General features: G+C 36.2%; 1 protein-coding gene across 2 annotated transcripts in view; it reads right to left on the reverse strand.

Annotated features, from left to right (window-relative positions):
• Window positions 1-1161: 1161 nt before the first annotated feature.
• The window catches only part of LOC306876144 (diacylglycerol kinase eta-like), a 77010-nt gene continuing 64915 nt past the window's right edge, over window positions 1162-13256 (reverse strand). For both annotated transcript variants that reach the window (XM_079427113.1, XM_079427112.1), the window contains exons 26-28: window positions 12779-12898; window positions 11595-11700; window positions 1162-5165 (exon numbers count right to left, since the gene is read on the reverse strand). In XM_079427113.1, the coding sequence (XP_079283239.1) occupies window positions 5113-5165; window positions 11595-11700; window positions 12779-12898 (279 nt within the window). In that variant the 3' untranslated portion in view covers window positions 1162-5112. The remainder of the gene's footprint in view (window positions 5166-11594; window positions 11701-12778; window positions 12899-13256) is intronic.

Genomic DNA, 13256 nt, shown 5'->3' on the forward strand with positions numbered 1-13256 from the left:
TCAACTTGCAAAAGTAATTAATTACAATTTAATGTAGTATTTATTGTTTTAACATTATTTCGGACACTTCGTGATTTCTTAGAAGGGATTACAACGAAAATAACAGGCTAGAAGAAACAATTTAATGAATTTACCAGAGAATTGTGATGAAGTTTACAGTTCGCTTCTATTTTTAAAGTCTATTTTTAGAATTTGACAGTACTTTCATGTCAGTACAGCAGTTTTGTGTTCGTGGTAACACCGGCTTCTCTGATTGGTGGAACATTCTTCAGAATTATGGGTAATGTAGTTCTGCACTGGGAATTAAGCTATAAATCACTCCTTGTGGCTTCTACATATCATCACTTAACTCCGAGCTCAGGATGGATATGTTTTATTGCTGAAAATCAATTTGTATATGGAGAAATTTAATGGGTTTCTTACTTGAATCTGATTTTTACACTTATTGTGATTCCTCACATTAATTTTTGTGTGTCTCCATCTCATACATGAATCTATATAATCTGAAACTAACTTTGTACAGAAATTAAATGCTCTTTATGTGAAGTGTCAATAGTTATGCATCAGAGATATAGTTTAAAGGTAGGTATAGGTATAAATTGGCAAATTAATAACAAATATAGTCAGATTAACATTACTTCATAAAGGATATCTGCCCTGTGGCATTGTTATACACTGTACAGTAGTAGATCAATGCTTCCCAAAGTGTGGCCAGCGTCCCCTGGTGGGCCACAGAGGTACTGCAGCTTGTGACCTAGGCTAAATCAAATTTAAATATTCTGTTCTCTCTCTCTCTATATATGTAAACTATGTAAATCTATCTCAAATATGTAAATCTATCTATCTATCTATCTATCTATCTATCTATCTATCTATCTATCTATCTATCTATCTACTGTACGGTTTCCAGATCTGAGGTATATGTGTGAGGTTAATGTTTTTAAGTATAACTGTAATTAATATATATATATATACATATATTATAATAATGTTGTCACAGATCTAATCAAAATCACATCACTTACCATAATGTCATATAGCATTATTGAAAAATAATAGTCTGTTATTCCATTGTGTTAATTCTTTGGTGTGCTAATGCATATTTAATGAAACTTACAGGACAAAATCAAACGAATAAGTCAAACATCCAAGACACAGTGTACTGTGTATGCATTAAATTTTATTGAAGAAGGAAGATATCAACTGGCAGCGTTTTACCACCTCAAAATGTACATCAAAATCGAAACACTTATTTAATCAGGATACAAAAATACACATCTCAGTGACCTCCATATTGTAATAAATAGTTAACCATGCATCTACGATAAAAAGGCACAGAAAACAGTCACTTAGTAGTCATAAAAATTACCTAGGCTACTACTTACCAAAATCATCCAGATATTAATACAAGTGACTACCGTAACATTATATCCCAATAGTGAAAACACATACACATCAGTTGTTTAACCTTAATAAATATGCAAGTATTGTAAATTTACCTATACATGTAGTCTTAAAAATGAAACTGCCATTGTAAACACAATGTAAACAAATAAAACTCACATCGCACTTCTCTTAACTGGATATAAATCATGTCAAAGATATGTTACCTTGCTCTACAAATTCCCCAAATTAATTTGTTTTTGAAAAACCAGGCAGTTTACAGCTTTACGTTCACCATCACGGATAAGCCGGACCGTCACTCACAATCCAATGAAAAACACTCAGTGGTGGCTTGAGAACTGAACTGAGGTTCATGTGATCATGTGCACATGTATTCAGTGTGGCATGAGAGGAAGACTGCACTTGTGTGATTTGAGTCTGTTGTGAACAAATGAACTATACAGAGGCACCATACACAAGGTCGATCTGCTACAGCTGTCAAACAGAGATCGTGTAAGGCCAATTAAACCGGGCTTCGGGGAGCTGCGTAGCATTCTGGAAATGATTTTGTGTCTTTGGTCATGAGTCTAGCTAGTTGGGGAAATTACCTTTTGTAATGTGGTCACTCAGAAATGCATATCTGAAAAGCATATCAGTACATTCAGTCATGTTTCAGAACATGTGGAGGTATGTGCACACGATATTATATAAACACAAACAGTTGCTATAAATGCACCATTTGATTATAATTTATTAGATTATAGTTTTTTTCTCTCACCTATGAATAAGCCCAGATGACATTTTCTGCACATTTTGGAGAAAATGTCTGTGAGTGGATTTTAAAAAGGTATAATGTGTTATTCAGAGACTGAGTGGTAGCTGAAAGGCCATTTCCTAAACAAATACACAATTGAAAAGGAATGTGTAAAACTTGTTTTTGCGCAGATTTCACATGGGCCTGTCATTAAACAGCTAACCTGAAATGCCTACAGGCAGACGCTGAAACCTCAGTAGGTGCTCACTACTGAGAAAAGACGGGAAGTGAGAGACATTAAGTTGCCAATTAAACCGCAACGGACAAATGACATGGATTTCTGAAAAATGCAGGCTGCACTGTTGTGCCTTTATCATGTGGTTCTCAGCTGCTAGAATGCAATTAACTGTATAGTTGTGTGTAGTTATAAATAGCCTTATCAACTTTTAAAAGACAGGAGAAAATGTTTTCCTCGTTTTTTATTTTGTACGGCCAGCATTATGCGCCCAATCAAACTGGATGGTATTAAGTTCGTCTTTCATTTGGTGGAAGCTAGATGTATTGCGCAGATGCCAATATGGACAAGGCCAAACTACATTAAATACAGGTTCACTTACAACAAGAATAAACATGGTTTGTGCAGACCACAATGTGTTTTGTGTGGTGAATTATTGGCTGCCGCGAGCATAAAACCATCACTGACATTTAGAAACCAAGCACACAAGCTATAAAAAGTGTAAATGACACTTTTACTGTTTGCGCATTCACAAAATTGTCAGTTCATGATAATATGACTTTTAAGGATATTTTCTTGTTTGGCGCCATGAGATGTTGATTGCAAAATCCGGATCCTGGAGAAAAACTGGTTGAGAACCACTAATGTAATCTATTATTGATTAATGAACGCTGTCATGAATTCAGTCTCATTTTTAATCCCATCGTTTCATAATAATGCCTAAACTCTCAACGAACTCTTCAAATGAATATTTTTCTTTTAAAAAACATCCTGTTCGGTTCCACTCAACAGACCAAACCCCGTCCTCCAGGACTGTTCTCATCCTCCATATTTGTTTGAATTCTCACTTCAGGTAAATTGTGGGTAGAATTGGATTTCTTGGTTGGGAACAGCACATCTTTTCCGACACTCACCTCACTTTCGCTCTGTATATATATATATCAAGTGCTACTTTGATGTTATCGAACACCCTCCAGAGGAACGTTATAATATAACATAAACCTAAAATCCACTGTTATGAGTCCCATGTGCGCTGTGGGTCGGGTTGGCTTATGTAGAACTACGTGTAGCTCCGAGCTCGAAATTTTCCATTTTGCGGAAAAAATAGAGGCACAACAGTTTTATAGTCGGTGTGAGGAAACATCCAGCCGTCTGGCAAATTATCCTGGAAGCACGGTTTGACAGGATCAACAATTTGCTTATGGAAGATTTATGAATTTTGGAGAGAACATGGCATGATTTGTCTGACCCAAAGTCCACCTTAATCCAAAACCGAAAAAAGAGGAGTGTGTGAAGTTTATCTTGTTAGTTTCCCATGGAAAAACCTCACATAATAAAGCTTCGTAGAGAAAAAATGTATCAAAAGAAATACAATATTGCACCTTCCATAGAGTACAACAGCACTTAACGTGTAAAGGCGATTACTTAACAGAATAATTCACAAAGGTGTTATGGTGCTCTATACACAAATAAATGTGTCATCTGATAATATCATGTAAGCGTTCTATTATACAAAGGCTCATAACTGGAGTTAACAGTTTAGACTTATAAACAGTGCATATATTAACAAACAAACAATCTCTTATACCCTGTAATGCCACCAACCAAATGTAGATGATCCTATCAAACTTGCACTGGGTTCCTGAACTCAGTAAATATCAACTATGTAAAGTTGCAGGTCAACTGCAATTTCCTATTCAAAACAATAGAAGTCCTATTTCAACTAATGTATAATAATACGCTTTAAGAGAGTCGCCGTGTTCCATGTTTTTCCTAACCACTTCAGATTTTACCATTTTCGATGAATAAGGATTTTAGGGGAGAAATTAAACTTTTGAAATGTTCTAAAGAACATTTCGCGTTTTAAAAAACCAGGGGACATTCGCTTTGGTACTTATTTCACCGACTTACCTAACGTCCTACTGTAAGATTAAAACATTTCTTACCAATAAAGCTCATCTGACAATAAAAATGGCACATGCCACTGCTTTGACACAAGGTTTCCATGCAGACAGATAAATAGAAATAAATCAGCAGTCTACTTTGACCAAAGGGATGCTTCAGTAGTAACAAATGGCATTATACTAAATTCATATAAAACTTGTTCAAGTGTTAGTTTGTACAATAAAAAACAAGACGCAGATCATGCAGTAAAACAGCTATCCAAATATAGCAAGCATACCATGCATCAGTATGTCACTGGCGAAGGAAACCCCTTTTGACCTTTCCTGGACTGCACCGCCGCACTGCGATGATTGCCGTTTGATTGCGATACACCAGCAGACTTTTTCCCGTCTCCTTAAAATGTAAACAGTGCAGAATATTGCTGACACATCACATCGCCCTCCTATTGTTGCCATCTACCGCAAGGCAAAGAGCCAGTGAGCTACTCAGAGGCAATGTGCTCCTCTCCTCTCGGTTTGGAAGTCCTGTTCTGCTACTTGATTTGGAATCTGTTAAAGAGGCCAGAGGTCACGTGCACGATGAGAATTGCATACCTGATTGTGCCGTCGATGCGATAAGTGAGGAATGGCTTTTCTATGGGGCTAAAAGTCTCGGACACAATCCTTGTAGTTTTGGCACCAAAACAAACTTTCCTAGCTTTTCTACAAGCTATTCCTACAAAGATCCACCAAAGCGCTTCCCACGCCGGAGCTCCCGCTTCAACTCTTCTTCGCTCACAAACAGAATGTGTGTTAACATCTCTCACAGGTCCAACATCGAACTCTTGGCCAAGTCCTTAGTTCCCTGGAGAATTCTCTTCATATGACCCACCTTCGAGATCCCCAGATCCTAGAGGAAGCAGACAAACAGAAGTGCACTCAGAACGAGGCGTTTCCAGAGCTCACACCTTCAGGAGTTCAGCTCACGTACTATACGTTTTTGCATTTTTTACTTGTTGCATATCAGTACTCTTTGTTCCGATTTTTGTTTTGCGGAATAAAACACTTTTATATCACTATAAACCAACTAAGCTGCAGTTTAACCCAAGTGTTTTCAAAGCATTTTATTTTAGTGTCTTTGCTACACTCGTTACAAATACTTACTACAGTAATAACAATAAATTATGCATGATTACAAGCAACCAGTCCTAACCCTAAAGCTATAGTAAGTACAGGTTTTATTTAATATTACTCAGTACTGATTTGTTTAACTACATTGTAACAGAAAGATCTGGGGATCTTTTTATGTTCCACACAATACAATTTGATTGAAGAAAATGTCATATCTGTATTTTCTCTTAGACGTTATTACCACTTTTACAGTATTGAATTAACAATGGTCATTTAAACACAAAAATACTCACATTTCTTAAAGAGTAAAGCTGGTTTTCAACCAGCTTTGTATTACAATGTAAATGAACAATGTGTACACTTTCTCTGTGTTACACTCACACTGAGATATTCCATTTATTTGATAGCAAAAGTAGGATGGATGACGTAAAATGCCTCATTCATTTGTTAAAAGTATAGATTGTTTTTGCTCACAGACAGTCATCATATCGAGTCCAGTGCATTATGGGTGTTGAAGTTTCCCTACCTTTTGGCAAAAGCGAACACTACAGCTAACCCTTTAAGTAAGACTATTTTTAATTTCATTTGTAGTTAAAATATATGCTACGTCAACATAGGAGTCTTGAATGTATGTTTTGCAGTATTGACCATACACTCAAGTACAATCAGAGTTAGGCATTTCCACAATCATTTTAAACTGATAATCAGTCAAACTATCAATTTAAAATGATTATGGAAATTCCTGACTCTGGTGTCACCCCAAACTGTTATAAAACCATCTGTGTAGTAGGTTTGAGATGAAGCCACAGAAAAAGTGACATCTAGTGGCAGTCAGGCTAATCTAAACGAGGCATTACACAGATACAAATACAGACTTGTTTTGTTAAAGTACGTTTCCATTTAAGCAATTTGTGTACTTGCTATCATTTTAATTATACATTGCCATTATATTGGTCATCGTCCACTCTGCTCTCTAGGTTTTTCTATCAGCATCGGCCATTACAACACCAATATCAGTTAATCAAGTTAAATGACACAACAACCCAGGTTAACCTCGGGTTAAAACAATGCAGCTGATCCAGTGACAGCAAATGTCACCATACCGCTGAATTTAAGCTTGATTGGTTTACACCCGACACACTCAGATCTATTTATGTCCCAATTAATTTTTCAAAATATGTTTGAGGACATCCCTAAAGACAGAATGAGGTTAGACCAGATAAATGGCAGGGACGTTTGAAATGGGGGGACATAACAGAGGCGTAAAAATGGCACAGTCCAAGGTTCACTAGTGATTGTGATAATAAGTGATACCAGAGCACCTCACACACATTCACTACACAACACTGAGCTGCTTTCACCAACCCTTTATGTAATTCTTCCAACACTGGAAGGTGTGATTCATGAGCATTTATAGTACCTTTATTGAATGTATTATGATATATTTATTACTTCAACAAGTGCACATGAAAGTGTCATTGAGTTTCTGGCGAGGATGTTTATAGTGATCCATTCAAGTGATAATCCTAGTTTCATAGTTTAGCATAGCTCCAACCAATAAAACGTTGTAAGTGAGGTCCTGTAAAGCACTTTGAATTACCACTGTGTATGAAATGTGTATGTTTATGTATTATATTATATTGCAGTAGTTCTCAACTGGTTTTGCTGGTGTTTTCTCCTATCTTACTAAGTTGATATTTCCTATTCTCACTATGCATCGTTATATGATTTTTTAATTTGCATTTCAGACCTGCGACTGTTTGTGTCACGAGACACCAGTTGAGAACGACTGTCATATACAATGACACAAATAATGCATTTAGTCAATAAATGTGTGAAAATCATGGGAAATACTATTTCTCAACCAAAATAATGCAATTGAAATGTCACATTTCTGGCAAAAATGTTCTGTACTTGTTTTTACTTCATAATGCCTTGTCAACATGCAGTAACACTGTGATATAGTTAGTGACACTATTGAACAAAATTTGGGGTCAGTAAGCCTTTTTTTTACTTTTATTCAGCAAGGATGCATAAAATTGATAAAAAGTGATCGTAGAGACATTTATAATGATTGCCATTCCAAAGTATCACGGTTTCCGTAAAAATATTAAGTAGCACAACTGTTTTCAACACTGACAATAATCAGAAATATTTTTTGAGCTCCAAATCAGCATATTAGAATGATTTCTGAAGAATCATGTGACACTGAAGACTGGATTAATGCAGTGATCAATAATAAGTAATAACGGAGTAATCACAGGAATAAATAATATTTTAAAATATGTGACCCTGGAGCACAAAACCACTCATAAGTAGCATGGATATATTTGTAGCAATAGCCAACAATACATTTTATGGGTCAAAATTATCCTTTTCTCTTTTATGCCAAAAATCATTAGGATATTACGTAAAGCTCATGTTCCATGAAGATATTTCCTACTGTAAATATCTCAAAATTTCATTTTTGATTAGTAATATGCATTGCTAAGAACTTCGTTTGGACAACTTTAAAGGCGATTTTCTCAATATTTAGATTTTTTTGCACGCTCAGATTTTCAAATAGTTGTATCTCGGCCAAATATTGTCCTATCCTAACCATACATCAATGGAAAGCTTATTTATTCAGCTTTCAGATGATGTATAAATCTCAGTTTCAAAAAAAGTGACCCTTATGACTGGTTCTGTGGTCCAGAATCACATATGTTCAAATATAAAACAGTTATTTTAAACTGTAATATGATTTGACAATGTTACTGTTTTTACTGTATTTTTGATCAAATAAATGCAGCCTTGGTGAGCATAAGAGACTTCTTCTAAAAAGCTCACAGACCCTAAACTTTTGAACAGTAGTGTAAGTACTCAAGAAATTCGAGATCTTCCCCTCACGATCACTTCCGATGAGACACATGTTCATAGCAGGTGTAAACAGGGCCTGATTTGCTAAAAAAAAAAAAAAAAGAAGCGCTCCCCGAATCACACACACATAAACATGTTGACTGTACTCATGAGCTACACAAACAGAGGCATGTCGGTGTGCAGCTGCCCATCACACAACCGCATCTTCAGAGCCTAGCCGATTTAAAATAACCCTACGTGCGTCAGTCGTGTAAGTATTCGGAGACCCGAACGACACTTGCACAGAGGAAGCCAAGCAGAGCAGTGCAGCACAAAATAGCAAACAGGGTGACAGGTAAGAGGACAGAGAGAGAGAGTCAAAGAGCGAGATGGACAGAGAAAGAGCGTTTCGGTTGTTCTGAGGGACATCGTGAGGCACAGAAAGGGGTTGTGTGTATACCTTGAGGTCTCTCCTCTCCAGGTGCAGGAGCTCGGAGCCGCGGATGTCGTGGCGGATGAAGGTCTCTTTGTATTCTCCCAAGCTGAGCTGCTCCAGCCAGACGGCCACCTCCTCAGTGCCCCACCTCTGAACTACACAAGTACAGAGCGAGAAGCCCCCTTCAGTGTCCAACCCCCGTACACTCGCAGGACACAAGCAAACAGGGTCAGGCCGAGAGGAGGAACAAGTCAAAAACAACCACAAAAGGAAAAGGGGACCAAAATCAAATCAAACAGGAAAGAGAAGACACAGAGAGAAGTGGCGGCAGCAGCTGGCAAAGAGAGGGTTAAACAGGTTCGGTTTGGTCACTGGCACACCCGGAGGCTTTTCTGGCATGCAGGTTATCACAAGTGGCACGTCCACCATCATCCCATTAAGAGCAGACACAGAGACAGGAGAGAGAGGAGGAGGAGGAGGGAATGGGAGGCTTAAGCCTGTGCGACCTAACGCTCCTAAAGTCTGAAAACACTCTGTTGTTGTGGATGGCGTGTTAAATCCCTGCAACAGACGTACACGTCAAAGCCAGGGCCAAACTACGTTCAGTTTAAGAGTGTGGACGTATGCAAATCTGTTATGACATTCACCCTGGATAAACACGCCTGAACATGTCAAAGAATATGATGGATTATATTTTGTAAAACAGCCTACTTTGATCGCTCTGAAATCGTTTTTCGAGAGTAGTATGTACTAAGTATGCACTGTCCTCAGAAATCTGGACTGTTTCAACAAGGTGATGTGTGTAATTTTGTTTTTGTTTTTTTTAAGTGCAGACAACTCCAGGAAGAATTTGTCGCTCGAGGTTAGTGCCATCAAATCTGCATTAATAAATAATCTGCACTAATATATTTGTATTATTGTTATTCTTATTAATTAGAATTAATTAATTTATTAATTGATAGATAATAATAATAATAATAATACACACATTTTGCCAATTTTTGTAGGCTAAAACTGAAACTGAGTTTTGAAAAGATTTTTTTCACCTTCTAATATGAAATCAAGAAAAACACAAAAAACTAAATTATCTTGGGTACGTTAAGTATCTTTTTTTTTTTTTATTGTTACTATTATTATTAGCATTATTAAGGATGATGTTAATGTGTTAGATACACATTGCACATTGATAATAATACTAATACTAATAATAGTAATACACACATTTTGCCAATTTTTGGAGGCTAAAACTTAAACTGAGTTTTTTCACCTGCTAATATGAAATCAAGAAAAACATGATAAATTATCTTGGGTACATTAAGTGTATTTTTATTATTACTATTATTAGTGTCAGTCATCTGTCGTGTGTTCCTGCTTCTTGTTTCCATATTTGGTTTGTTTCCTGTCCTTGTTATATGTTATCATTAGTTAATTGTTGTCCAGCCGTGTTCGTCTCATTATCTATGATTTACCTGTGTATTTATAGTCCTGTCTGTTGAGTTTGATTTCGTCTGGTCTACTCGTTACTCCCCGGTGTTCCTGTCTGTGTCTGCCTTGCCTTGCCTTGCCTTGCCTTGCCTTGCCTTGCCCTGCCTTGATGTCTTCAGTAAAGACTGTTATTTTGAGTTACATCCTCATCTGCGTGTTCCTTGTTCCTCCCTGCTGTGTGCACCGTGACAATTAGCAGTATTAAGGATGATATTAATGTGTAAAATACACATTGCACATTAATAATAATAGAAATAATAATACACACATTTTGCCAATTTTTAGAGGCTAAAACTTAAACTGAGTTTTTCACCTGCTAATATGAAATAATATTAAAATAAAATAAAAAATACATAAAAACAAATTATCTTGGGTACATTAAGTGTATTTTTTATTATTACTATTATTATTAATATTAATGTGTAAAATACACATTGCACTTAAAAAATATTATATAATTATATTATTAATAACAATTTGTGTAAAATTTACAGCATATTTTATTTTTTATTATTAATACATACATTTTTTGGAGGCTAAAAAATTAAATTATTTGAGTTTTTCACCATTTTGAAATGAAATAATAAACAAAATGATCTTGGGCATGTGTCAGTAAGTCAGTCTCTTCTTGTCTAAATGGTCCTGGCCAGCATGAGCTGCAGTATAAACCAGACTTCATGAAGAAAGTCAAATGTCCGGCTACAAAAAGCTTTCTATGTTGAATTCCTAATGACACCTTGTTTGTTGGAGTGGCTCTATAGTCAATGTCTGCTTCAACAAATGGGATGAGTTTGCGGCAGGACTGTGACGGCGGAATCTAGAAAGAAGGAGTGCTTTGGACACCTGTTTGGAAAACCATCATTATTTTAAATATTTCTGTTCTGCTCATTTCTTCTGTCAGTGACAGGAATTACACACTTCACCTTTAGGCGTTACACGTGTAGCACATGTGCAGTATGACATGTTTGGGTTTGTGTAGTTCCCCTTCTGTGCGGTACACCTTGGTTTGTGCCTGCTGTTCATGTGAAGACACATGGACTGTTTCTGACTCACAGGACAACACCATGACCAGAGGAGTGCAGGGGTGCTCATGGATGGTTGGGTTGGACTAAGGACCATTGGACATGAACAGAGAGTCCTCTCAGATGAGGATGTACATGCTGTATGGCACTCTATATTATCAGGTCACTGCCTCCATTGGCCATCACTTCCTTTAACAGTTCCCCACATTGTCAGCAGTCATGAACAATCTTTTTTTTTTTTACAAAAAATAAAAAACAAGTTCAGTCTCAGAGTCCTTTTCCAATCAAAAAACAAGATGTAACACTAATACACTTTTACATGACTATGAATGCAACAAAAGATGAGGCATCCATGATTTTAGTGTTTGTCACATGTGAGGATATTCAAATGCTGTATATGTGGACACACACACACACACACACTTACCTGACTGTGGGCTGGACTTCTTCGGGGCTTTCTCTTTCTTGAACTTTGGCACTATGCGAAACATGCCACCCCTACTGTTTCTTTTTCCGTACTCGAGGGAGTTATCCTGTCTCACACAAAATGACCTGTCAGTCTCAGAGTCAAGGAACTGCAAAAATACTCACTTCACATTTGTTAGTATATTATACATGTACACTATTGTTGAAAAGTTTGGGAGCAGAAAGATTTTTTAATGTTTTAGAGAAAGAAAGAAATCTCCTCTGCTCACAGGGGCTGAATTTATTTGACCAAAAATCCAGTAAAAACAGTAATATTGTGAAATATGTTTACTATTTAAAATAACTTGATTCTATTTTAATATCTTTTAAAATGCTATTTATTCCTGTGATGTAAAGCTGAATTTTCAGCATCATTACTCCAGTCTTCAGTGTCACATGATCCTTCAGAAATGAATATCATGCTTAATATTTTTGTGAAAACTGTGATACATTTTTTTTGGATTCTTAAATAAATAGAAAGTTCAAACAGAACAGCATTTATTTATTAATCTTTTGTAACATTATAAATGTCTTTACTGTCACTTCTGATCAAACTGATCCCATACCAGTGTTATCTTAGCATAGTTGAGATATACTTACTAGTTTTTATTAATATATTCAACTTTATATGCATTTTTCATTTTCATTTTAATTTCAAAGATTTAGTAATTTTGTTGTTGTTGTTTTTTGGTCATTTTTTTTAGTAGGTCTATAATATTTTTAATAATTTTAATTTTGGTTTTAGTTATTTTAGTATGTCAAGTTTCCTTGGCAACTAGCTGAAATAAAACAAGTTTAAATATTTTTTTTAAATAGCTGTAGTTTAATATAATAACTCTGCCCCATATATTTGAATAGTAGTGTATGTATACATATTAGGGTAGCTGACATTGTGGAAATTAGATATTTTTAATAGAGCAAAGGAATATCTTCACAAATAAAAGATCAAGTACATTGGACCCCACTGACTTTCACTGTACACCCTGTTTTGTGTTTTACAGAAAGAAGAATGTTATCCAGGTTTGTAATGACACGAGGGTGAATAAATAATGTCAGCATGTCCATTTACGAAAACTATCCTGTAGGGAACAAGCTTCAAGGAAGCTATTCTTTCTGCTTCTCTCGGTTTCTGTAGGATGTGCTCACCTCCTCGTCATTGGGCTGTAAGATGTGGTAGAGCCAGGGGATCTCAGCCAGCTTTCCCAGTTCAACCTCAACGCTCTGCAGGGCACTGGACAGCAGCTCTTCATGTGGCGGGTCCAGTTGCTAGATAAATAAACTCAGACTTAGTCAATGAGTCAAAGTCTCAGTCCATTTCCTGTTGTTGTTTTTTTTTCTACTGTATCTGGTGGACTAGTATAGACATACGCAACTGGCATGGTCATTCTGGTCAGGGAAAATTGTATTGCTTGAAAGTTTACACCTTAAGACTGTTATTATAGTCAATTATGCTTCATTTAAAGGAGTAGTGTACCCAAAAATGAAAATGTACTCCAAGTATAAGCTTTGTATTAGATGTTCCTCCTAAAATGCTTTCAACATAGATGTGTAAAACAGATTCAAGACTCCATTTGCTCTGCATCTGCATCAGTTTAAGAGAAATAATGGAGATGTTAAAAAGATC

Source organism: Barbus barbus, assembly GCF_936440315.1.
Source record: "Barbus barbus genome assembly, chromosome: 10".
Taxonomy (NCBI): domain Eukaryota; kingdom Metazoa; phylum Chordata; class Actinopteri; order Cypriniformes; family Cyprinidae; genus Barbus; species Barbus barbus.